The sequence below is a fragment of the Tachypleus tridentatus genome, chromosome 1, assembly GCF_004210375.1.
Source record: "Tachypleus tridentatus isolate NWPU-2018 chromosome 1, ASM421037v1, whole genome shotgun sequence".
NCBI lineage: Eukaryota > Metazoa > Arthropoda > Merostomata > Xiphosura > Limulidae > Tachypleus > Tachypleus tridentatus.
The window spans coordinates 54,883,624-54,911,151 of record NC_134825.1 but is presented as its reverse complement, the minus strand read 5'-3'; the positions used below and the strand labels follow the sequence as shown (position 1 = coordinate 54,911,151).

At 33.5% G+C, this 27,528-nt stretch overlaps 1 protein-coding gene across 4 annotated transcripts in view; it reads left to right on the top strand.

Annotated features, from left to right (window-relative positions):
* The first annotated feature begins 6,721 nt into the window (after positions 1-6,721).
* The window catches only part of LOC143249163 (E3 ubiquitin-protein ligase znrf2-like), a 32,244-nt gene continuing 11,437 nt past the window's right edge, over positions 6,722-27,528 (top strand). For 3 of the 4 annotated variants that reach the window (XR_013027617.1, XM_076498624.1, XM_076498606.1), the window contains exons 1-4: positions 6,722-6,912; positions 13,651-13,978; positions 22,193-22,288; positions 27,276-27,381. Coding sequence is in view for 3 of the 4 variants with exons in the window: in XM_076498624.1 (XP_076354739.1) it covers positions 13,660-13,978; positions 22,193-22,288; positions 27,276-27,381 (521 nt within the window). In the remaining variant the exon portion in view is untranslated. Of the gene's footprint in view, positions 6,913-7,064; positions 7,148-13,650; positions 13,979-22,192; positions 22,289-27,275; positions 27,382-27,528 lie in introns of those variants that run through there. The other variant, XM_076498616.1, reaches the window with a different exon arrangement.

Below are 27,528 nucleotides of genomic sequence, written 5' to 3'. Positions count from 1 at the left end.
ATATAACTAGACCCTTAAATACTTAAGTGTGATTAATGTAGGAATGCTTTAATATGCCTTAACACAGAAGTTATGATATATTTAAATGTGGCCACCATTTTTCTGGAGAACTAATATAAAATGGTGTACAAAAAATCACACATTTTATGGGAGAAAGTTACACATATTGAAATACGTTTAACAAACTAATAATATGAAAATAAATACATTTAATAATGAAATAACAAAAATTGTGTGTAGCAGTTCAAAGGATAGGAAAACCACAATCAATAAAACAAACTATTAGAATAGTTAAATTAAAGAAACTACTTTTCACACATAATTCTGTATCTTTTTTAGCATTACATTACAGAACCTGCTTTTAACAGTAACTGCCAATATGGTACTTACCTACTCTTATAGGATGAGCTTTTCAGAGCTATTTTCTGTATGTAAACATTTTATAATGCATGCCACAATTCATTTGAATCCCCCTATTGGAATCAGAGATCCCAACATGTCTTGTGTAAATCATTGTGTGTCAACTCTCTACCAATAGGAGAGCACTACTATCAGGTGACATATGAATCCCTCTATACATCATTACTGAACCATTGCTTCTCCTTTGAGTTGAAAGTTTTTCTTGTTCCTTGTTTTTTGAAGTGGTTTAACTTAATTTACTTTATTTCAAATTTTTTTTCACTTTATTATCAAAAGTGTTTGATTTAACCATGTTCTACAGTGAAAGATATCCCTTTTTTGTTTGCTATCAAGCATGAAATTCAAAGTCGACTTCACCACTTTGTGTACATCCCATTCATCTGATATCATAATTCAGGCATCCTGTCAGAGGAATATCAACCTGTAATATTGTCAGCTCCTCAAAGCTGCTCGGGTGAACTGGTTGATGAAATGAGAATTGGAAAATTCTTTCGTTCAATCTACCCAGTGTCTAGTTTATCTGGTTTTTCAACACCCATTGCAGTCAGACCCAACCTTCTATATAGCTCTGGTCTATGAAACTGGCTGCTCAGAATGTTGTCTGTGTCTTCACTTTCTGCTTGTGAGGGTCTGTTGCTTTTGGGGATGTGAGCTTTTTTGACTCCTCTTGTATCCCTTGGTCATGCTCAGTGATTCTTTCATTGGATCCTTTACTGCTAGGGATCCATTGGATGTTCCTATAACCCTTCCTGTATTGTGAACAATCTTTGATAATGGTTAGGCAAAGTTCATACATCAGTAGGTGTCATACTTACTTTTCTGTGGCCAGATTTACAATTGTTCACAGGTGTATTTCTTGGGGGCTGGAGTGTGTGGGTTGATAACCAAGAGGTTTTGGGTTGTTGCTATGTGGGAGAATGTTCTCACATATCAATGTCCTTGAACTCCTTGCTGTTACCATCTCCAGAGCTAGTCTGGTCATGATCCATTCTGACAGTGGTTACTCATACCCATCACCAATTTGGCACCTGGCCAAAATCCTTGTATTTTCCAACATTAGATCTTCTCTTTTAGGTATACAATCATCACGTTCATTTCATCACTGGGTGCTTTCAACCTTGTGATAAATCCTCTTTCCCAACCCAACTGACAGAGTGGCCCCCTTCATCCCCTTATTTTTTGAGGCTTTCCAATTTGTGGGGGTATTCCTTATATCAATGGATTTGCCACCACTCTTAATCACCAGTTACATTTGTTTTGTTAGGTGGTTCTCCAGAATTGGTCAAATTTCTTTATGTTTATCCTCCTATCTGATTACTTTATTGGATAATCTCCCTTATCCATACTACTGTACAAACTCCTGATTGCTCCTTATTGGTCTGCTTAACCATGGCCTCCTTCATAACGCAGTTAATTGTTCCTTCCCATTCCTCTACATCAACCCCAGTTGCTATTTTTGAATCTTGCACTCCACATTCTTCATCTTTATGCCTGGCTTTTTCCAGTCCCTGGCAAGGATATCCGATTTCTTACATCAGGTGGCATTTCATTTAACTTATTCTATTATTCCATCCTTGATTTGTATAAGCAGAAATTGAATGTTTTTCTCACCTGGGCCCTATCTCAGTGTGTCGCATCTTTTAAAACCATAGTAGCTGATATCTTCGAGTTTCTTAAATGCCTTTTTTGAGAAGAGCTCTTTGGTTTCCTCGATATCAGGTTATTTGGCAGCCCGCTCACATACTTTCCATTTTTAAGTTACCACAAAGTCTGTCTTTCTATTATACTTGTAATTTCGATCCATTCTTTCTTGATATGTTGACAAACTAGACATCCAATACTTCTGGATTGAGACAGTAAAAAATACCTCTTACTTTATCTCCCTTTGAACCCATTGCATTGTCTTTTTGTTTCTGTGTAGTAGGTCACGGAAAATATGTACAGGGTGTTTCCATTTCTATTCTGGGCATTCCCTCGTTTATTCTTATGACAGGGATGTTATTGACCTCTGGACGTTTCAGGTCAATCTCACGGTTGTGTGGGTTGATTGCATGCGATGAATATTTCTTGGATACTGGATGACTTATTCCCTAATTTTTTGGTCAATTCCAATCCTGTGTCGTGCTTTGGAGTCGGTGGTTTCCTCACATCCACGATTTTAGAGCTTTAGATGAAGTCAATATGGTTCTTATCTTCGCACAGATATTGATTTCAGCAAGAAGGTTTTGGATGTAGTTTACTTACAGAGCATGGTCTTCCATACTATAGCCATTCTACATCATGGGGCACATCTGTCATTACCCATTTTACTTCTGTGGGATTGAGTTTTTATATTTATCCAGTTGGGATCATTTTCCTGACTTGTTCTCTTCCATTCGGATGTGCTACTTTTTTCGTCATGTTTGTTTCTAACTGGTCATGGAGGTCAATGCCCTTGTTCAGAAATGGGGCAGTGCCCCTCCTCTGATCATCTGATCTGTTTCTTTTTTCTACAGAAGTATCCTTTGGGTGCTTTCAGGGGTATGTATGTTCTTCCCTTGCAGAAGTCCCTCCTTTTTATTGTGAAATTCCAGCTAAACTTCTTCAAGGAGAGATGTATCGCATGAATTTACTGAGCAATGCCCTATCTTTTAAGTGTACCTATTTCAAATAAAGAGTGAAGTTCGTGTAACATGAATTTAAGATGTTTTATTCACTTTTGAATGACGCCCCCCCCCGCTTGTACAGCGATATGCTTCCGGATGTACAACGCTAAAATAAGGGGTTCGATTCCCCTCGGTGGGTTCAGCAGATAACCCGATGTGGCTTTGCTATAAGAAAACGCGCACACACTTGTGAATGACGTTTTTAAAAGTAATAGTTTACATATTGAGTAATGCTAGAACATTAATTAATGACATTTATTTTGTAATTGAATTTTACATATGAAGAATATCTACATATAAATTATTACCAATAGAGATTCCACTATATTATTATATTTGAAAGAATGTTGTACTAGAATAATTCTCATGGTTTCAGCAAAGCACTGGGGCCTGGCGTTGCCAAGCGCGTAAGGCGTGCGACTCGTAATCCGAGGGTCGCGGGTTCGCACCCGCGTCGCGCTAAACATGCTCGCTCTCCCAGCCGTGGGGGTGTATAATGTGACGGTCAATCCCACTATTCGTTGGTAAAAGAGTAGCCCAAGAGTTGGCGGTGGGTGGTGATGACTAGCTGCCTTCTCTCTAGTCTTACACTGCTAAATTTGGGACGGCTAGCACAGATAGCCCTCGAGTAGCTTTGTGCGAAATTCCAAAACAAACAAGCAATGCACTGTGTTTGTAGAATGAGATATTTTACTGAAACTTTACCAGTTAGGTGTTATAGAAACAGATAATAATGTATATTAATTTTGAAAATCAAACAATGTTTTATGCATGTCGGTTATTTGTTACAGTTTGATATAGGGTAAAACAATAATTTTTATTTTTCACGACATTAATATTGTCAATAAGAAATAATGCTTTCACTCATAAGTTCTTAAAATTGTCTTACAAATTAAGTAATATGACACGTTACAGAGAAAGATTTAGAATCAATTGTTTAGAGTCAAATTTTACTCACTCCAAAACCGAACTACACTGCGCACCAGCCAAAAATGCTACCACTCTAATGAATATACAAATAGGGTCTAGATGATTGTTTTTTTTTATAGTATTGGTTACTCTTGTTAGTTGTAAAGCTACACATTAGATTATATGTGCTCTGTCCACAACAGGTATCGGACTTAGATATTTAGTATCATAATTCTGTAGACGTGTCGCTGAGCCACTGAATGAGGGCGGGATGCTATGTGGTTTTGTTAGGTGAAATGAAAATACTTTGGAGCTATATCGAATAAGTTCATTAAACATGAGATTCAAACAAGATATACAATTATGAAGTAATGCGAAAACGCTTATTAACTGTGACAATGCGAAATGAAATGAAGATACTGGACAAAAAGAAACATAGAAAATTAACAGTCTTTAATAAAACATTCAACATAAAAACAATGTTTGTGTGTGTACCTGTTTGGCTATGGGCTGTTGCTTCTCTACCAGATTAAAAAACAGAGTTGGTTTGTTTTGTTTTTGGAATTTCGCACAAAGCAACTCGAGGGCTACTGTGCTAGCCGTCCCTAATTTAGCAGTGTAAGACTAGAGGGAAGGCAGCTAGTCATCACCACCCACCGCCAACTCTTGGGCTACTTTTTTACCAACGAATAGTGGGATTGACCGTCACATTATAACACCTCCACGGCTGGGAGGGCGAGCTTGTTTGGCGCGACATACGAGTCGCATGCCTTAACGCGCTTGGCCATGCCGAGCCCCAATAGAGTTGGTACAAAAGTAGATTGTGAGCGCTGTATAGCTTGAGTTAACATACGAGGGCTGTTCAGAAAATACGCGGACTGTTTGAATTGCGCGGCTCAAGTTGGTTCCAGGGAAATCCGCTTGGTGTCGCTAGGTTCGTACAGATCAGCTGATTACGACACCATTTCCCGATTGCAGATATCTTCATTTGTGTATTAGCTACGCTGTTTTAAGTGAAGTGCGGTTTTTTCGTTTGGCGGATTTCAGAATGAATGACCTGAAGGAGCAACGACTTGCTGTGAAATCTTGTGTTAAACTTGGAAAATTTGCGACTGAAACTTTTGCTATGCTTAACACGGCTTACGGTGATGTTGCTATGAAGCGTACGGCATGTTTCAAGTGGCATGAACGTTTTAAGGATAATCGACAGTCCATTGAAGATGATGAGCGTCCTGGACGTCCTTCCACGTCAACTGACGACCCACATGTCGACAAAATCAACACCCTGGTGCGGGCAAATCGACGTCTGACTGTCAGGGAGCTTGCTGAAGGGTGTGGGATATCAGTTGGATCTTGTTACGAGATTTTAACCGAAAAATTGAAGATGCACCGCGTTGCTGCGAAATTCAGCCCTCAGAACTCGTGAGTTTTTGGCCAAACACTCGATCACTGTTCTTCCCCACCCCCCTACTCACCTGACCTTGCTCCTTGCGATTTGTTCTTGTTCCTCAAACTCAAAAGACCCTTGAAAGGAAGAAGATTTGAGACGATTCCCGAGATTAAGGCAAATGCGACGAAGGAGCTGGAGGACATTACAAAAGAAGCGTACCAGGACTGTTTCAACAAGTGGAAACACCTTTGGGATAAGTGTGTGCGTTGGGGAGGAGAGTACTTTGAAGGGGTCCCAGACCTGTAACTTCTTAATGAAGTACATTTTGTTTTATGACGTCAGTCCGAGTATATTTCTTTAACATACCTCGTATCATGTATTTAGCTCTTTAAATTTTATACAATAGGTGTCAAACAATCTAGCTTAAAAGTGTAAAAGAGTCAAAGATTAAAGTGAGAATTTAAACGAAATTAAATTTTCATCTGAATCATTAAAGACGATTAGTTGTTGTTAAGCGCAAAGCAACACAATGGCTATGTGCGTTCTGCTCATCACGAGTATCAAAATACACTTTTCAGCATTGCAAGCTTGCAGATTATTTACCACTGAGCCACTGAAGGGGGATTTCAAAACAATGGCCCGGCATGGCTAGGTGGTTTTAAGGCACTTGACTTGTAATCTGAGGGTCGCGGGTTCGAATCTCCGTCACACCAAACATGCTCGCCCTTTCAGCCGTGGGGGTGTTATAATGTGATGGTCAATCCCACAGTTCGTTGGTAAAAGAGTAAACAAGAGTAGGCGGTGGGTGGTGATGACTAGCTGCCTTCCCTTTAGTCTGACACTGCTAAATTAGGGACGGCTAGCGCAGATAGCCCTCGAGTAGCTTTGCGTGAAGTTCAAATCAAACCAAACATTTAAAACAGCGGAATAAATTTAAAACATTTTAAGAGCCAACGTGATCAAAATTTCTTTGGGCAGTTAAGTAAATTGCATTGAGGTGTATTGACCAGCTCAGTGACTGTGAAATTGCCATTGGTATTTGCGACATAAACAACACAAAACTTGAATAAAATGACTATTTATCCATGACACTGAAGTTTTATTAATTTTAGGACAATTTTACTGTTCAATTTTTAATATGACATATAATATTTCTAAACAATTATTTTAAATGTTAATTTGTTAAAAACCAATCCTATATGCATAAACATAATTTTTTTATTATACGATTTAGAAGATAAAGTAAGATCAGCTGATCCTAGTTGTAAATAATGAAGATATGTTAATCCGATTAGGTGGCAGAAAAACGTTTGAAATTTGCAATTTATTATCACAATTTATACTATGTGTTTCCTTGTAGCATAGCGACATCTGGTTATCTGCCTTGTCCATCGAGGGAAATTGAACCCCTGATTCTCGCTTATCAATCCGAAGATTTATTGCTGGCTCACCAAGGATTGAAGTTATGTTCGAAAAGACAACTTGTAAAATTAAAGAAAATAAACTAGAACGTGTGGGATAGCTTTCATCTCTGACAAATCGCTTTGGGTAAGATTAAAAACTTATTGTGATAGTATGAACATTAAGATGTATATATAATTACGTATATATGTGTGTGTTTAATTTAAAAGAAGTTACAAATAATATAAAACGTACTAGAATATGTCAAGTTAAAACATTTACAGTGAGGTCGCTATAATGCGATAGTATGATGTACTGACAAAGAGTTTGGAGTGTCGTGTTTTGTTAGATCAGCTGTGAATTTTAAATTAATGTTGCTGCTGTAAGTAACAGTATTACATACATTAGTAATACAAATTATTGTATAAGCTTACAAATACAAATGTTTCGTCAATGTAAAATAATTAAAATATATTGTTTTCTTTTGAGTTTTTTATACTTATCGTCATCTTTAATTTTATAGAACAAACATGATGATGATATGATTTATTATGTGTTTATCGTAGTAGAACAGTATCAAAGCCTAAATACTTAAAATATTCAAACTGAAAAGAATAACCACAGTAGTAAGCTACTAGGTACATTCGGACGCCAACGCGTTCTAAAGCCTTCTTTGATTTTACTTTTTTTATATTTTTATTTTTACTATTAGTAACAATGGTGTTAGTAACGATCACACCTTCAATAAAATATGTACTTAGTTTGTAGTAATTTTCAACTCACCATTTACTAGCTTAAATTAACGTAGGCATGTGATTAATAATAATTAATATGAATTTTAACTAAATTATCATTTACTTAGACATCCACACAAATAACATTGAGCATACAAGTGAAGCATGAAAAATAATGTTACAGTTTTAAAATTTAATTTTAAGTTTACTTAACCTTTATCAGTAAACCTGGGTGGACCCCAACAATAAATATTTTTAAATATATTATCATTTACCAGTTACATTTTTATGTAATTGTCGCATTATCATCCCCTGACACAAAAATAGTAAAACTTTAGATTTTGTTGCAGTCAGATAGCTTTTGTGAATAAAAAGTTACATAGGTTTTGTGTGAACCCCAAGTAATATACAGATTTTTAGCTCTGCGTCTTCATCAGGCATTGTGCATATGGATTCACAGAGGTAATCCATTGTGATAAATGGTGATTATGTATTTAGATCTCCTGAAGTGAAGTAATGCATGTAGTCTACTTCAGAGACATCTCCAGAATCCCTGTGCAATGATGAAAAGTGTCAAATCTGCCTTTGTAGATCTGGGATTGCTTGACACAAGACAGCATGCTGGTCAAGGTATTCCAGTAACAAAAAAAATGTTATCTTTGCCCAAGAATCGTGGACAGGGAAGTCCTTCATACTTGTACAGCATGTGAAAATTATGTCTGCGCTGATCACTCCACACCCAATGTACAGTGTAATGAGTGTTTGTAAAATGACTGGTAAAAAATATAAGAATCATTTTATGTTCACTCAGAATAAGTTTTGCTTACATGTTGTCCAAAATTTAGCTCTGAAATGAAGTTTGATGTAGTTTGACCCCCTTGGGTCCATTCAAGCCCCAAGCACATTTTTGTACAATTTGGTGTTTTTGTTATATATTCGAGAAATCTGTTTCTTCATTCAGTATTTTATTAGTTTTAATTGTGAGATGTCAATTAAGAGAAGAAGTGGTTCTATATTATCGAAATATATGTCAACGATAACAATTTTTGTATCTTAAATATGATAACATAATATAAGTAAATTTCATATTTTGTAATAATAAATCACATGCTATATACTCATGGTACTAAATCTTTCTTACAGTTTATCTGCACAATGCTATGAGAAGCCAGTATGCTAACTTTTTAACATCTAAAACATAGCTTCAAAATTATGATAATTAAATATATGAAGGATCAGTTTGGATCCCAGGTGTACTGAAAGGTGGATATTTTAACATGTAATGATGAAGGTTAATAAGTATATCACATTTTTTCATTCTGAAACTTTAACACTAGCAAATGAAAAATATTCTTTCCCATTTTAATGTAATGCAGGTTTTACTTGTGTTTCTTTTAATGTAAAGGTTTAAATATGTTTAATAAATTGGTGATGATGAGAAAACCAACTTGTAGAGAAAGATATATATGAAAAACGGCTGGTTTGGGTTGAGAAAATTTTTATGTAGAGTAGCAAACAACGAAGAAGGTCGAAACATTGTTCACTCTTCTACATAAACGTTTTCTCAACTCAAACTAGCCGTTTTTACATATATATGTTTAATAAATGTCATAATCTGATTTCTGTGTTTTTATATTGATAAAAACCTTTAATTTCTTTCATTAAAGTAGCTTTAAAACTATAATGTACAATCTTTTCAACAGGTAGCAAAATCTGTGATGCAACTACCAACTGGTTAATTCAGGTTTTAAATAGTACTGATTTGCACATTAGTGGCTAAGCACATTGTGTTTAAATAATTTTGGAGCTTTTTCATGGTGCTATAGTCCATGTTGTCATGTCTGGTCAATCTCCATTTGATGACCATGGAATTTTGCAGCTTCTAATGCAAAAGCTGATTTCACATAAATCCATTAATTCTATGTCTGGTGACTTTACCAGTTTGTTTTTGTATGGATTCCTATCTCATTCTTCAGTTGCTTGAGGTGTGCAACAATTAAATAGAAATGTTATGAAAGCAGCATATGTACACAACTTGTGCCTCTCTTCCAGACAAAGATATTTTATTATGCTGTGCTGTGGCATAAGGCATGTGGTCAGCTCTTGCCATCAGCCTTTGTGTTCATGTGTTTTTGCATGTCACAAGATATTATGCTTTGCTTAATTACCACAAATATACATGACTTAATGCAGACCTCTTTGTGAGTAGTTTTAGTATCCCATATTGATCTGTAATTCTTTGTTCTCAAGTGCCATTAAGCACAAAGGATGTCCTTAATCTGAGTTTATGAAAGAGCTCTTATATACCCTTCCCATAAGTGACCAGTGTTGGGTGACATTACTTGTGAAATGTTAAACACATTGTTAAAATGTATTTTTGGCACAGCTTGTTCCACCACTACTTTATATTGACTGTGGTTGTCACATGGCTTGTTAATTTGCATATTTAAAGTTATCATAACCTACTTGACCTTCTGTAGTACTAGTAATACCTTACAGTTAGAGTACTAATAGTAGTATCCTTAAAATAGAAAGAGAAATAGTTTTGCATTTCTTCTTCGAAACAGTGACTTTGAATTCAGACAATAGTAGCTTTGGGATAGATGTAACTTTGCATGTTCTTTATCCAGAATTTTAGCCCAGGGTTGTTTGTAATAAAAACAAATCCTCTTCCAATTGAGGTTAAAAGAATTAACCCACTAGCACTTGAAAGGAAGGCATTTTTTAACAGCTGATGTAACTGTATTTTTTTTACCTCAAAAGTGAGTCCCATCCTTGGATTTATCTCAGGACTGTGGGGTGAACACTAGCACCCGGGGCACTAACACTTACTGCAGCAATCCATATTTCTTCACCTCTGGGATTTGGAATTAAATTTGAGACCACTAAACAAACATGACAAACCAGTGCTCTACCAACCAGGCAAAAGATTAGCTCATTTATGTTTAGTAGCAAAGCACTTTTTAAAAACTCCAATTAATACAAAATCTGCTCTAAAATTCAGGTTTGTAAATGTGCTTTTGTTAATTTTTCTCATCAGATAACTAATCTGAGCTTTATATTTTTCATTGTGCTCAAAATGTTTTGTTACTTTTATTAGAATGCTTAAGTGTTCCAAAAATGTGATTCTGAGAATAGAATGGAAAGTGGAAGTGTAACATTATATCACTTGAAGATAATATAGTTTTTATGGAAACTCTTTATGAATGAGTATGTTTGAAATGACAAGAAATAATAGGTCAGTATCTGCCTATACTGTGTAAGAAAATTCACAATTGTGATAAATAAAGAGGAAAAATTATATGTATATATATATATATATATATATATATATGACTGTTTTATTTCTGTGATTGATATGTTTTGGACCCTTGGTAGAGTGTGTTCTGGATCAGGTAAATGAAAGCAAAATGAAGAGCAAATCAAAGTCTGAGTATACTAGATTTAAGAGGTGCATCTTTGTTTAACATGTGTGTTTTACACTTAGAAATCTTAGTTTGAGTTGAGATTGGAGTATTATCATTTTGATATGCTGAAACTTAAAGTTTAATGTGCAAGTTAGTATTCAGAATAAAGTATGTTTGTTCCTATGTGTTCCTGATAAGAAAATTTTAAACCACAATGAAAAATATCATACAGATTATGCAAAGTGTACTGTTCCATTGAGTATTGGATTAAAAAATTTAGACAGATTTAAGATGAAAATGGATTGGTGTCTTGATGTTTTTTTATTCACAGGCTAACTAATTACTGATTAATATGGTGTCTGCTATCATTGATAGAACATTCAAAGAGTGAAGATATGGGTGCTATCAGTAATGAATGATTCTTTACTTTTAGGTGAAGATTACCATTCATAAACACTAAACCCTTGATGCTAAAGAGAATTTATTGCTTTTCAAGTAGTGTTAACTATGTAGATATTAACTTATGGTTGAAGTTATTCTGTGATTAATTAATCTTTACAATGTATTAACTTGTGTTAATATACATATATATTTTGGTTTTAACTGGTCAAAGAATGCTAGTGCTTCAAAGAGGAATTTTTCATAGCTTTGTTTGATATATTGGTTAATATTATTGCTTTGACTTTATTATAGTGACATATGGTCTTAAAATAATGTTTAAGTTGTAAATTGTAAAACTCAGTACTTTTATTCTGTGTGGAAAATGTATCGAAATACAGTGACAAATAATATGAGCTCTTATGCTCTAAGGCACTGTAAACCATTTATTATTGTTGAAATTTTCAATTGTCATTTTTTCTATTTTTCTGGATGGGTTTCACTGAGATTTCTTGAATTTTTGTTTTCTCGCAGTGTAAATACTCAACAAAGTAGTATGAAATTTAGTACATACATCATGAATGGTATCTCTAACTTTGGCTTTAAGACAAATGTTTAAATTTATTTACTTTATCAGTTTATTTCATGAAATTTACACACTTTTAGAAAAACACTAAGAATACACCCTTTTGTATTATAATTTTAAAAAAATATTTTATCATTGGTATTATTGTTTCATTTTAATATATATTTCAACCTGGTGGATTTTCATTAAACTATTTTTTGTAACTTTATTTTGTGATAATATTTACCAGCATAAATGTATCAGTGATATGAGATACAACCTTTCAGAAAGGTGTAACATCATGTTAAGTATCACTATTTTTTGCTGACAGTATTCTTCTGTTCATTTTATACTTAATAAGTATCATCTGTTGTCAATAAATTATAAGCTTCCTTATTTATGTGAATACAATAAATTTAAGTTGATGAAATATTTTGTATGCTCAATAAGATTTACATGATGTCTTACATCGAATAAAATTGTCATAACTTAAACTATAAAAATTTTTAGAAATATATAAAAATTGCCTGAGACTAAACAAAACTGTAGCACAATTCCTAGGTAAATGGTTTATTCCTGTGTCTTCTGAACTTCACAGTAAATTCTGTTGTTCTCTGCAGGCACTGAATCCATTTTTTGTTTAACAAAACCATTAATTGGTTCTCGCACAGCTTCATTCACTATACATTGACATAAACAGTTTATAATATGCTCTGCTCTATCCAGTAGTGTATAAACTGTGTTTGCAGCTATTTTCAAAACTGGTCTCCACTATATTTATTTACACCCTTCTGTGACTTCACAAATTGTGGTACAAACAGAACCCAGTAATAATACATTTTAAGATCAGTTTTCTAAGCTGTTTTTAATACTAATATATCCTTGATTATAATTATAAAATGCAGAAGATGTAACCTGAAATCATTCGTACATATATGTACACAAGTGATTTTAAGTAAGTGTGTTCAGAGTTTCTAGGTTACTGCCTTGAAGAAACTGAGGCTTTCTTAAATATTAGATAACTCCAAGTCAACAATCAAATCAATTATACAGGGTGTTCGGATAGTCACTGTGCAGTTTTGTAATCATATTTTATTCAGTCTATTTCAAGCCAGCAACTGATAGAGGTGTTTAGAAACAAAATAAGAAGGATCCAGGCCTGTACTGATGCTAACGGGGGTCACTTTCAACATTGTTTATAATTGTCATTCATATTTACCTCCTATATTCTATATTGAAACATGTCTGTTAATAAATATATAAGTGCACAGTGACTTTCCAAACATCCTGTATAATGTAATTACATTAAAATTTGTAAAATTTTATTTCTAGTAATTTATTGACTATAAACAGTTATAGCATGCTTTATCACTGTATTAGTAAGTTGCATATATGTATCAAAATATAAATTAATCACATTAGATATGTTTGAATGAAATACTTCTAGCAAAGGAAATAACTGAGTGTTAACTCAGTATATTAAGAAATATTTAATAAAGGGTGAAACACATTTTCTGTTTAAGGATGCAATGAATATTAATACTTATTATTGTTTATATACAATCATTTCTTTGAGAGGGTATGTTACACATTCTTAAAGAGATTCAGTCAGTTGTGATAAATTTCAAGGGTATTGGACTAAGAAGGTGTAACTGTTAGGAAATCAATTGACAAAAAAAAAACTCTATATAAGAACCACCTCAGGAAATGTTTTTTTCACCTTAGGAATAATCTAGTGTGTTCTTTTTGTTTTGTTTTCATGCAAGAAGTATACTCAAAGTGTAAAAATTGTTCCTTATAGGTTATAATAATGGGATCAAAGCAGAGTTGTCATAGTTCTCAAAGTTTTCCACAAGGTGCAGATAATCAAGCAGTGGAAGTAATTTCTAACAGCCAAAGGACTGGTAGTAGACACAGCTCACCTTCTGATATAAGACAGCATACTCAAAGTCTTACAAGTATGATTAATGAGCAGTCTGGTCAAACTCTTGAATTGTCCTCAGTTCGTGGAACTATTGTAGGTGGTTCGAGAACACCTGATTCAGGCCTTAGCTCACCTGATGACATGCTAACCTTCACTGGAATGTTTTCTACTTATTCTTTACCTATACAGCTGCTCACATTGAATGGTAAATCAAATTATATTTTGTAATCTAAGTATGATTATCCATAGATATACAGTATCAATAGCATATGCATGTGTATGCTTCTGTGAGAATACATTATGGATTTTTTTATTATTTTTTTGCCTTTGATTTAACTGCCCCATGACCAAGCTGATGGAACTGCACAGGCAAATTTGTAATGGTGTCAAGGTTATTTTTATGAATTTTAGACAATTGTAGTTATGAGTGGTTAATCAAACTTTTAGTTAGGTTTTGAATATTAAAATAAACATCAAATTTACACTATTATTAAAAATTTAAATTTTGATTTAGTTACTACATAAGAACTGAGCAAGATATATGTACTCACAAAGTACTCAGAACCATTGATCTTGCTGTAGTCGTATTTCATACCTATAGGCTTACATAAAAAACAACAACAAAAAAACATTATCCATCTCAATATTGCACTGTGCACTAAAAATAAGTGATGTTAAATGAATACCAAGGCTTATCAGGTTGGCTAAGATATGATAAACATGGTTATGGTCTCAGAGCTGCTTATATCATCAGCTTTCATGAAAAATAATTTTTGTGATGTGAACTAGGTTAATTATACCTGGTAACAGAAACAGTGCAAGAGTTACTATGAGAACTTGCTTCACTAAGAACATAAATATACAAATATTTTAGGTTAACTAAGTTCAGTGTTTTTCACCTGACCAGGCCATAACTGATTATATTTATAATTGACCTGTTAGTAGTTAGCAGTTGTTTGTTATTTAAAAATAAATGTTCAGTCAGAAAACTTGTTTCCACATTTATTTCTAAAGTAATCTAATAAGAATAATCATAATTAAGATTATATACAGATGTCAGATGTCTGTTTTGTATTTCTGTGAGACTTAAATTTTGTTATAGTGTTTGGGTGTTTTTCTCTCACAATACGTGAATGATGATCTTAATTTATGGTTTGATTCTTTTTGGATAAATTATCTTGTTAGGAAATTAATGATATTTGTTATTTATGCAATTTGGACATGAATTTTCCATAAAGTATGTATCTTTATAGTTTTGTCGTGTAATTAAGATCTGAAAGTTAGTGTATGTGAGAAAAAAAATCAAGTTGTTTTGTGCATTTGTTCATAAGTAACATTTAAATTACTAAAAAAGATACATCTAGAAACAAAAGTACATGTTAAAAATATTGGTGAATTATGTTCCTATAAAATCAGCATATGAAAATCACAATATTAACTACTGATCAAAACAACTTACCATTGAGAGAATACATTTCACACAGAAGCTTATAATTTATTATACTATTCATACGCAGAGTGGTACACAAACTGAATAACACAGTTATAGGGTATTTTGCAATTTTTAAAATTTTGGGTTTTCTGTCCTAAATTCTACATCTCTGGCAATAGATGTTCCATGTCTGGATAGGCTTAATCTCTCTCTAATTGAAATACAGAACAACATTGTTCTGTACGTTATTTTAATTAAAGTTTTAATACCAATACTAGCTGTCTTTATAATACATTTTTACTTCAAGTGGGTTTCTCATCATCATGGACTAATCTCTCTCAGTATGATTATTCTTGCTAAAATTTTTCCCACTTCTACGATTGCACGTAACAAAACATCTTTGTGAACAACTTCTTCTCTGTTTCCCAGCCATTATATTTCTTCCTTTCCTGTCTGCCCTGTATGACAGTCAGGATCCATTATCATCCTGATTGTCTTCTTTCTCCTGATTTGGCAGTTGTTATCTCTCTTGCACTACCACCTTTTGAGGTTGTTTTGTTTCATGCTGTTGGATAACTCCTCTTGTGACTTATTTTCTTCAAGTGAACATCTCCTCTGGCTCTCTTCCATGGCTTTGAAATTCTCACCAACGAGATGGGGTGTTCCACAAGATTGCTTGAAGGTAAATAATGATGTGATGTTTTTGCTTTGTAAACATGCCTGCTCCAGACCATACCACCCATATACTGCATGGGTAAAGCAGAAAATGGATAACTGCACATTCCTGCCATGCAGAAATCAGTGTGATCTGCTTTTCAAAATAGGGTTTAGTGGTCACCCACTGCACTGTCTCTAGTGATGACATTCTTCTGGACTCTCTACCATGTATTTACCCTCTTTTCTTCCCATGGAGTGTGAGAGTTCTTACCACTTTTCAGTTCCAAGCTGCTGGGGTAGTTGACTCTTGAGGCACACTCATAATGGGTTCTATAAAATGACAGCTATAACCGTTCAGTCAGGAGTAAGGATGGTGGCATTCTGCCAGTGTAAATGAGATGTGGCCTCCAGAGGAGTTGAGCTGTCACTTTGATTGGGAGACCTCATCCAACTGCCTTATGTATGTCAGTACCTCATGGCCTGGTATTGGATTTAAAGTGAACCTGCCAACACAAGTTCTCACACAAAGTTGGCTTGTCTTTTGACACTGGAAACAGAACTATAAGACCAGACCATTCAAACAACTACAACAAAAAGGAAAAAATGGTACTCATTCTAAGTCACCAGTTCAACCCTTAATCATCAAAGCTTCACAACAAACCAGTAACCTGTCTGAACTTTACCCCTTTCCTGTCTCTCAGCCCAGAACCATGTGCCACACCTCTTTATGAAATGTACCCAGTGCTCTCATTACACTATGTAACAGAATTTTTACTTTTTCTTGTTCCTGGGCAGAAAGTGTTATTTCCCAGTTGCTTGTGTCTAAAGTAAATGGAAGACCTATTTTTCTCTTCAGACTTTGCTTTTGTGACCTGGGAGCATATAACAAAAACATAATGAGAGACTATATTTGGGGGTTGATACATGAAAGTGATTTACATTACAGTTGCAAATCTTAAAAAATTGCTCACTTCTAAACATTTTTGTTCATTTTTGTATAACTTTAGTATAAATACATCTAAATCTTGATTCATACATTGTTTTATTCAGACCTTATGTAAATAAAATTGTGCAAATTTGCCCATTTTTACATAGAAAATAAGTTAATTTCTAAATTTCATTATCCAGGTCACAAAAACAAAGTTTGAAGGGAATAATAGCCATTTTCTGTACTTTTACAACATAAGCAATTAAGATATAACACATACTATCCAGGAACAAAATTTATGTTACATATTGTTATTGACATCACCTCTGACCATGACATACCTGACAAATCCTTCTTCTTTATCCACCTACATTCCAGTAACATTGAAGATTCCACACAATCAAAAACTTATCTAAACTTGAACCTTAATAAATTCCTCATGAACACCTGAAGAATCAGAGACTCTGCAAAGCACTAATTCATCCCAGCACCAGCCTTCTCTTTGTCTCTTCAACTTAGTTCTTCTCACTAACTTCTTGTGGCCTTACCAGTGAAAATGGGTTTTCTTGAGGTACTCAAATTTCCCCTCACACCAAACTCTTGGCATAGTATTTATACATCCTCACTGCTCTAAAGGACCTCATGCCTAATATTGGCTATTTATTCATATTAGCTCCTTCACTAATCCACTTATTAATTCTATCAAGCTTTCAACTCATTCAATTTATTTATAATTTGCTCCCTATACCTTCACAAATCAAGCACATTTCACCTTTGATTCACAAGCAGGGTGAAGGAGGATTTGATTGATTTTTGAGTGCCTTAGATGACTGATTAGTTCTACTGAAGTAATTAATTTCACATCAAAACAACTGCTAGAGAGATATAGATGGTTATCTGTCTCCCTCCCTTGATTTCATCTGTATTTTGGGTCATGATGGTGGTACATGGGATTGTTCCAGTTTGTTCTTGGCTATCCCTTATTCTCTCTACTTATGTGGTGTTATTGCTATTTAGAAGGCCTCGGTCTGTTTCATGGTTGGGGGAACTGATTGCATGCAATATAAATCTTTTTTGATACCAGATGTAAAGTTTCTAGATCAATAGCTCAGAGCTTATCCTTTTGTCATGCCCAGAAGTTGGAATGGATTTCAGTTCCATAGTTCCTGGGATTGAGGGAAGACAATATGATCCTCATCCTACCCTCTTGTGGACTTTGGTATTCTACACAGAGGTTTTGGATGCAGCTGACTTACTGAATACAGTCTACCTCACTCCAACCACTCTACATCCAGAGGTGTATCCTTGTTTACCCTCTTTTCTTATTGTGGGATTATGTTACAATACCTTTCACTGGTTAGGAGTGCTTTCCTACAACATTCTCTCCTGCTTATTGGGCTTCTTTTCTTTCTGCCCTGATATCTTATACATTCTACACTAGGTGAAGAGTATACCTGGCTCAGAAGTGGTGTGATTGCCCTCTTCAGATACAACTTTCTCCTCTTCAGAGGTATCCTTTTGGGGAGTAAATTTGTTCTTCCCTCACACTTGTTCCTCTTCTTAATCAATGTAGGATTCTAGATAATCTTGAGAGAGTGTGGGAGTAACCTATCAGAAGTTATAATTTTTCTTTATATTGAAAATGTATCTCAGATAGGCACTTTCCTCTTCTCACACTTTCTATACTTCATCCTTGCACACTTTTGATGCTTCCATTTCCTGCCAAATTTTGAAGTAATAGTTCAGTAGTAGGTGCATAGAGGGAGCTATGGGACTGCACTATGGTCTTATTGGTGGAAAGGTTACACATGAGGATTTACATGAAATACAAGTTGAAATCACTTGATTCAAATGGGGGGGGAGCAGAAAGCTTGTTTGGCATGTATAAATAAAACCTTTGCATATAGGGGGCACCAGTGCATGAGAGTAGTTAATCTTGTGAAAGGAGAGAAGTAACTATCAGAAATATATTTTCAGTATAGAAAAATTATAACATCTCAAGTCTCACTCCATTTCCATCACATTTGTAAGTAATTGAACTAAGTTCAGTGATATGTAGTCAGTTTACATTTGCCAGATTTTCTGCTGCTTTTCATAATTCCCTCAGATATCAGTATGGAATAGAAATATGAAGTTTCTCTAAGTGTTACTTAGGCAAAGAAAAACCATACAGTTATGGTATTAACTGAGAAAATTCAGCTACTTGATAAGTTACAAAGCTGGATGAGTGTAACGTCCATAGGTTAGGAACATGGCATGAATGAGTCTTCAAATGTACCATTAGGAGGAGAAAAGAGAAAATTCATGCAAGTGTTAAGGCTTCCTCTCCTATAAGTGATAAACTTTCTCAAGTGCCTAGGAGGAATTAATTCATGAAAAAATGCAGAAACTATTGAATGTGTGGATCAGTGAACAAGTTAACAAAAAAGGTTATGTTGTTGTTGCATACCAATACATGAGAAAGGGCAGAGTTTATAGAAATATGTAGTCTCCAATGGGGTGGAAGTTCTGCAGATACTAGTGAGTTTCAGGCAAGTAACCCTTTTGCAGCAGGTCAGGGTTCAAAGGCCATGTCATCATGTTTGTTGACTTGCATTCAAAATTGTATTGAACTGTTATTTTATGAATTTATGTGAATAAGTTGGGAATCAAATTGTAGATTATAATTCAAACTTTAGTATTATATGAGTTACTTCTAAAATTAAATATTAAAAAAAAATTAAATATAGAATTTAGTCATGGTATGATGGATGCAGCACTGTTTGAAATTAGATGCTTATGATGTCAAAATACTGAGTCTGTAACTTTGTGCAAATTAGGAACTCAAATTACTAATATTCACAAGCTCCAACATAAAATAAGAACCTCGTATCTTTTTATTTTGCTGAGATACGGCTTATATACTTTTTCCATTATTTAAAACGGTCCAAGGTATACTCTTACTACACTATATGACATGTGAATAACCAATCAACACTTTAGAATATTCTCAGAGTGATTTTCTCAGTTATTTTAATCTTGAAAAAAACCTACCTTATTCTTTCAGTCCAAGGTTTCATGATGGTAGGTTGTGTCTTTAGTCTGCTTGAAGTTTCATATTTTATAATACCTAAAAATACAATTTAGATACTAATCTAAATAAATTATAGTGGAATTATATAGTATTAGTTTAGTTTTATTATTTTTTGATTATTCAACTGTATATATAAAACCTAAAAAAAAAATTTTGTTTGATATTCTCCATGTGTGAAATTTTAAAAGGCTTAGCAACCTATATTTAGCAGCAACTGAATACAAAAGTTGTAGTGAGAAGAGATAACTGTTTGCATTATTTCTTGATTTATTGACAGACCCCATGTAGTTAGAGTATAGAAAATAACATAAAATATAAAGACTTACCAGAAACAAATGTTTGAAATGTGTTTAAGAGGTTTTAGGAATTATGCAAATAATATTTGACATTTTTAGGACAAAGAATAGTTTTGTTGATCATAACATGAAATCATTTTGTACTCAGAATATTAACGAAAGAGACTTTATTTTCACAAACAAATAAAAATATTTCATTAAAAGATCTTATTTCTAGTATACAAAATACTTTTAATCTTTACTAAAAATCTACCACATTTTGTGAAGATACACATGCTGTGTTAAAAGTTATAGTGCAAACACTTAACATGTGCAAATGTGTAGATAACCTTGTGTGCATAATACTGACACTGTTGTGAAAGGGTTAAGGATAAAAGATGTGCCACTCAACTAGTATTTAATGCATATGAAATAGAGCTCTTTTATAAAAAAGATGGGCAACAGGACATACACCACCAAGGAGCAAAAGGTAGCATCTGGGTTTAAGGCTTTGAGAGATAGACTAACTTTACTTTTTTGTGGGAATGCATCAGGTAACTTTAAATGCAAGCCTATGTATTGTATCACTTTTCAAACTCGTGCGCTATAAAGCAAGAATAAACAAAATTTGCCTGTTGTTTGGTGTTTAAATAAAAATGCTTGGATAACTAAGATGCTATTAAATGATTGGCTGCAAAATCATTTTATGCATGAGGTTAAAGAATACCTAGTGAAGAAGAACTTTGACTTTCAGGTTCTTTTAGTTTAGGATAATGCTCTTGTCCATGACTCTGACACACTGCAATCAGCCAACTTTATGTGCAGGTAATATTTTTACTTCTCAATACTACATTTTTCTTGTAACCAGTGGACTAAGGTGCAATAAAGACATTCAAGTATTACTATATAAGTAATGTCTACCAACATGCAACCCTAATTATAAACTGTGGTGTTTTTGAAAGCATAACCAAGTTCTGAAAAGCTTATAATATTAAGGACTCTGTCAATATCACCAAAATGTCTTGGGACAAGGTGAAAGAGTCTACCATAAATGCAAGCTGGTATCACCTTTAGTCTGAAGTCATGAATGATTTCAAGGGCTTACCAATGATTGAGAAAGAAGTTATCAATATCATGAGACTCACTAAAGAAATTGGAGTGATGGATTTGATAATATGAAGAGTCAGGAGGTTGTTGAGCTATTAGAATCCTATTACCAAGATCCAATGAATGAAGATCTTGAGTTATTGCTAGCTTCCAGCAACAGTGAAAGTGATGAAGATGCTGAAGAGACAGAACCTGCTAAATCCATCCTCACAGTGAAGGCTGTGTCTGATTTGCTTTGCAAGGCAGATGAGCTCACAGAAATGGCTGTAGACACAGATCCCACAATAGAGAGAAACATTAAAAGTAAAAGAGGGTTTAATAATGGTATAGCAGAGAAATCATAAAGGAGTTGCAGAGGAAAGCCAAGCAGCTGAAAATTAGTGACTCTATTAAACCTAAGTCAGCCAATGTAATGCCTCCTGACCACATCCCATTGACTTTTCCATCTACTTCATTGGAGTTTGAGACTGTATTTTCCAACAATCCAGATGATCCATCTGTCTTAAAGTAACCTTTCAGCCTCCTAATCTATTATAATCATCATTGCAAGTCTTCTCATCAATGAAAAATTATCATCATTCACAGGTGAGTGTTAAAATAAAATGCTGTCCTGTACTATTTCATTTAATAAACTGCCATTTATGGGTGCAGGATATCACATATAAATGTTATTATCTAATGATTTTATATTTTTAGTTCATGTACAGTACTGTATAGGTAGGGCTTTTCATTTATATGTAAAAATAAATCCATATATAAGCATGTATTGGAGACTTGGATGCATTCCCATATCCCTATTACTAGCTCTAATAATGTCTTCAAAAGGAATATATAATATGATTATTACCTATGTGCATTAGACATATTAATCACCTTATAACAGATTGTTTACTCTCAAATACTTCTTAACACTCAGTATTGTGATGCTGTTTTGTTTCTTTTCTTAGGAATAAAATGTCCAGTTTGTTCTAAAATTGTTGTTTCTGATGATGTTGAGTACCACCTGGTTATGTGTCTAACAAAGCCAAGGATTAGTTACAATGGTGAGTCTATAGTTAGTTTACAAGCTCATCATGGAGTTTAAGCCTGAAGTTTAATAATGCCTTGATATATTGATTTTAAAACTATAATATATAAATATTTCTGACACAGTAGCTAAAAAAAAAATTTAATAGATAGTGTGTGCATTTGCTGCTAGTGATTATGCTGATTTTATAATAAGTCTTCAGGAATAATGGTGAGTTTAGAACATACATGAGTGCTACTATAGTGTGTGGTCTACAAAGATATTTACACAATAATGCCTTTTTTATATTATGTTAGATATAAATTATTTAACAAGAAATTGTTTTAGTGGATCATTAAAACGGTGATGTTGATAGTATCTGTGTGGATCACATACTATAATGTAAATATTTCTGTAGGCTTCATGTTATAACAGCATTGAATCGATTTTATTTCCTGTAGATGAACCATATGAGATTACAATACCATTGCTACTGATATTTTGAGTGTCTAGACTTCATTGAGCATAACTTCTTTCATCATTTCATGAAATTCTTTATATCAGTTTGATGAAATTGTGGGTTGGGAGGGGGTTACAAAACCACTTGTGTTAAATTATTTTAAGAACATCAGTTGTTTGTTGACATTGATCATGACAATTGTGTTGAAAGTACCAGAAAGTTTTAACTCCTAAAATGTAAGATCATGACCATATGCAATACTGAAAGGATTTTTTGTTTGTACTTCTCAGTTGAGTTGTTGTAGGCTGAGCAGCATTAATAGTGACATTGTATTGCATGACATCTGTTGGTTGAAATACATTGATTTATTCATTGGTCACAATTTACTCATACACAGTTTACTGGAAGGAGAATGGTGAATAATTGTTGTAAACTTCAGCAACTTTTCAAATAAGTATCAAATGAAAATTTTAAACTGTCAATTATGATAAGGACAGTAATAACTGCTATAAATTTAAGTGTTCTCAAAATAAGTAAAAATAATAGCTTGTTTGATCTATTACACCATGGCATACTGTGATGAATTTAAGTTATCTGAGCTTCAACTCTGAAAATAGTGTAATTGTATGTGCCAGTTTTTGCAAATTCCTTTTCAGGAGAAAAGACACTATTTTTTCTGTGCACTCTTTGACAAACTAGAAAACTTAGTTACTATACTATCTTATTCAAATCTGATACTTTTGCTGATTATAAATCAATATAGGGTATTACAAATGCAATAAGAAAATTTTTGATGTGAACTTTTGATCATTGATCACCTCCAAACATGGGATTTCTGATGGGATGGTAGTTACAATATTGCAGTACACTATCCATCACCAGAAAGTAATATATGGAGAAATAATGTATATTAGGTTTCATTTAAATGTAACAAGGAATTTTTTCTTAAGTTCAAAATATGCATATTTATGTTAATGTAACCAAAAATAAATATTGTGTTTAGATCCAAAATGTAAGGGGAGCTTTATTAGTTACTTGGGTGTCATAATAGAGAAACTTTACTGATAAAACCAATAAATGGAATATGCATTAGACATTCACAGTAGGATATGCAGGGTTTGTGTGTGTGTGTATATTACAAAGCAATGAGATGTGATGAATTAGTCTGCCAATTTGGAAGAGCTCCAGTGTGTTAAGTAGGTGTGTTTTCAACTAAGTTACTGTTTCTGATTCTGAAATGACAAAGTTTCCTGACAACTCTTTGCAGTGATGGATTAAGGGTATCTTTGGCTTTAGGTGGTAGGAGAAGAAAATTCGCTTCCCATCATAGATTTATTGATTTCTAGTGAAATGAGTAAACTTCACCGTATATATAAATCATAATGTTAAATATTATTATGTAAGAACATTTTAATGATATACATAGCCTTGTAACAGTGGAAACTATAGACAGATGTGTGCAAACACATTCACTCATTAATGATCATGAAGACAGCTTGATTAGAACCTGCATGCACTTGTATGAAGCTAGAATTGTCTTTTTGTGGTTTTTATTATATCTGAACTCATCAGTGAATTTTGAAAATTCTGACTTTTGAATATGTTAAATTGTGTGTTCATTATTTACAGATTGTTTAGTCAGCTTTGTTCTATTCTATTCCTGAACTCACTTATTTGTTTGAAGTCCAAAAATGATTGCTGCAATTTGATACTATCATGGACAAGTATATTCTAAACACTATCTCAACATTGAGAAATGTTTGGATAATGGCATACCAATGGAGATAGAGGAACATTTTTAACTCTACTTATTCTGTTGGTTCAGATTGTATGAATGAATGTCAAAGCTCTGGAATTGCCAATGTGGAAAACTAGATCAGCTGTTTTTCTGTTTCAACTACTAAGTTGACTTCTTGACATGAAAGGGATGATAGTTTAGAAAGGAATCCATATTTGGTAACAGCATCCTTATGTGAATCAAGACAGTATTTAAAATGCAGTAACAAGATGGTCAACCACTACAAAATACTTATTACTGAATTTGTCCTTTGGTTATAATACAGTATCCTTTGCATCTCCATCATCATGGCAACAGTTTCACACTTGGACATACTTTTGAACTGAGCTGTACTCACTACAACCACATAGTTCAACACCTTAGTCTTCCACTTCAACCAAACTTGTTCTCTGATCTTCAGCTATTTAGGTTATTTGAGGTTAGATCAAGTAAAATAAATAATAATATAATAGAAACTTTTCACCACATATGTTTGGAAATAGCTCATGTATAGAGTAATTTGAGAACATAGCAAAAGCTGCACTTGCATCAGTGACTTGTGGCTTGTAATGCCCCCTAATGGTTAGATACAGTTTAAAGGGCAATAAAGCAATAAAATTTAGCTATAAATAGATGTATGCTGTTCTGAGTTTATAACTATTTAGACTAGTATATTAAAAAACAACTATAATCTTGGACAAATCTTTAGTGAAAATACTTCATTTAAAAAAACAGATATTTTTTGTGTACTAATAACTTGTAATGTTTTCTAATTCTCTGCCAAATTTTGAGAAAGTACATATACTGTGTTAAAAGCTATAGTATTAAAACTATATAGTAGTACAAAATGGCAGAGACTATATAGAGAAAGTTAACATAATACGATATTTATAAATTTCATCTGATCAATACTTATTTCTTCATTTCTGTGTGGGTCCTCCTTAGACCGTGGGGACCCTAGCAGTCATCAAAACTGCCTAAGCTTTAATCTGTCATTTGCTTTTTAAAATAGTCATGTATAGTATATTTTCATTATTCCTCAGTGTCTGGTCCCTGATTTGACAAAATCACAGTGTATTATACTAGTACTGTTATTTTGTAGTACGGTGCTATTACTGCAAACTATAACTTGTTTTTTCTGTATTATTAGCCCCAGTTGCATTATGTACTGTATTACTGGCTAAACATTCTCTATCCCATCTGCACTTTAACATTTTTTTATCTTACTCTTTTTATAACTAAATTGTTTGCTGATGCTTATTCTCCTTAGTAAATAGCTGGGACATGTAGATTTTATCTCATAAATTGATGGCTCGTGTCCTTCTAACTGTGTGAGAATCTGCTTAACAACAACAATCAAAACACAGTTTGGTTTCTTCTTTATGAAGGTTACTATATTTTGCACAATACTGACCACCACATTTCAGATGCCTAACCCATCTAAGTGTAAACAAATACAAATATATATGTAGTAGTAGTAATAAATGTGCAGTTATAAAATGAGAACTTAAAATCATCATGTATAAATGGATAAAAGTTGTCAGAGACCATATAACAATGAAATGAAAATATCTTAAAATGTAATTCAAAGAAGCTGGAAGACTGGCTATACCAAAAATCTATGTAATAATGAGTGGTGAATAACTACACCTTAGCAATAAAATAGTATTGATGATAATCCATCTTTACAATCATACACAAACAAATGAACATATCTGAAATTATTACAGGGCTGGTTTTAGGTCTTGAACCAAACAACACATTCACTGCCTTCAGCCAAATATGGAAAGGGGCCCAGTAGTAAAATCAAATGAAGAATAAATAACCAAGTCACGGGCAAACCCACATAATTCAGAATGCTAATAACAGCAAAATAATATGTTAAATATGAAAGGTGAAATAAATGAACAAAAAATAATAAATTTATAAAAGGGTTGTTTCCTAACCATACAGGATCAAAAGCAACCTATTCTCCTCCTATGAATATAAAAAAGAAAGATAACAAAACAAGGACATTGCATAAATTACCATAGAAAGAAAACTGATTAAAACACTACATACAAGAAATGTTTAGCAACTATATGCAAACTGAAGTAACAGATAAAGATTCCTTCTGATGTAAAATAACAAACCTAGACAAATGTAAATATATGATCAAAATATCAAATAAATAAAAAAAAAATGGTACATTTGAGAACTTCATTAGGCTACAACTACCTGTTGAAAGAGTAGAAGATGATTTTTGGCTTCTATTTCAAGCTCTTCAGGTTCTTTTGTGCATAAAGCTCAAGCTGTGTGGGTGTTGTCAATAGAAATATGATCATATTAGCTGCAGAGTTTGTTAGGATTAGTTGTCCACAGGTCACTAATATGCAAACTTTTGTCTCTGTTGAGTTCAGGTTGGTTTTTACAGCTTTTTTGACATTTCTTAATCTTCAGTGTTGAGTTTTGTCTAAAATCAGATGTTAATCCCAATTTGTATGTTCTGTTTTGTAGTTATGATCAACCAAGTTTTTTTGTTTAGAGTTGTTGGTTGGTTGTAAAAGCTGTTGGATGTGTGATTGTATTAAGTTTTGTGATTATAAAGTATTGAAATTAACAAGTGTGCCTGTTTAAAAAGCATTGTTAGCTACATAAAGAAATTGTGTTGTACAAGCATCCTTTAGAGAAACAGTACCAAACTGTACAGCCTAATGATCAGGACTTAGAAATCAAGTTTGTTTTCCTGCATAAAATAAAATATTTGAATAAATGTTCTTGTAATACCTGAAATGTTTTTTCTTACAGAGGACATTCTGGCTGAAAACAAGGGAGAATGTGTAATTTGTCTGGAAGAGCTTCTTCAAGGAAATACCATTGCACGTCTTCCTTGTCTTTGTATATATCACAAAATGTAAGACCTTTGTGACAGATTTGCACCTTAAACATTCTGTGAATATCTTATCCTATTATTATATAATGTTAAAAGTAATTACAGTATATGGTTCCTTTGTGGTATATTCTTCAAAGTGCTACTTAACTATTCAGAAACATGGCCCTG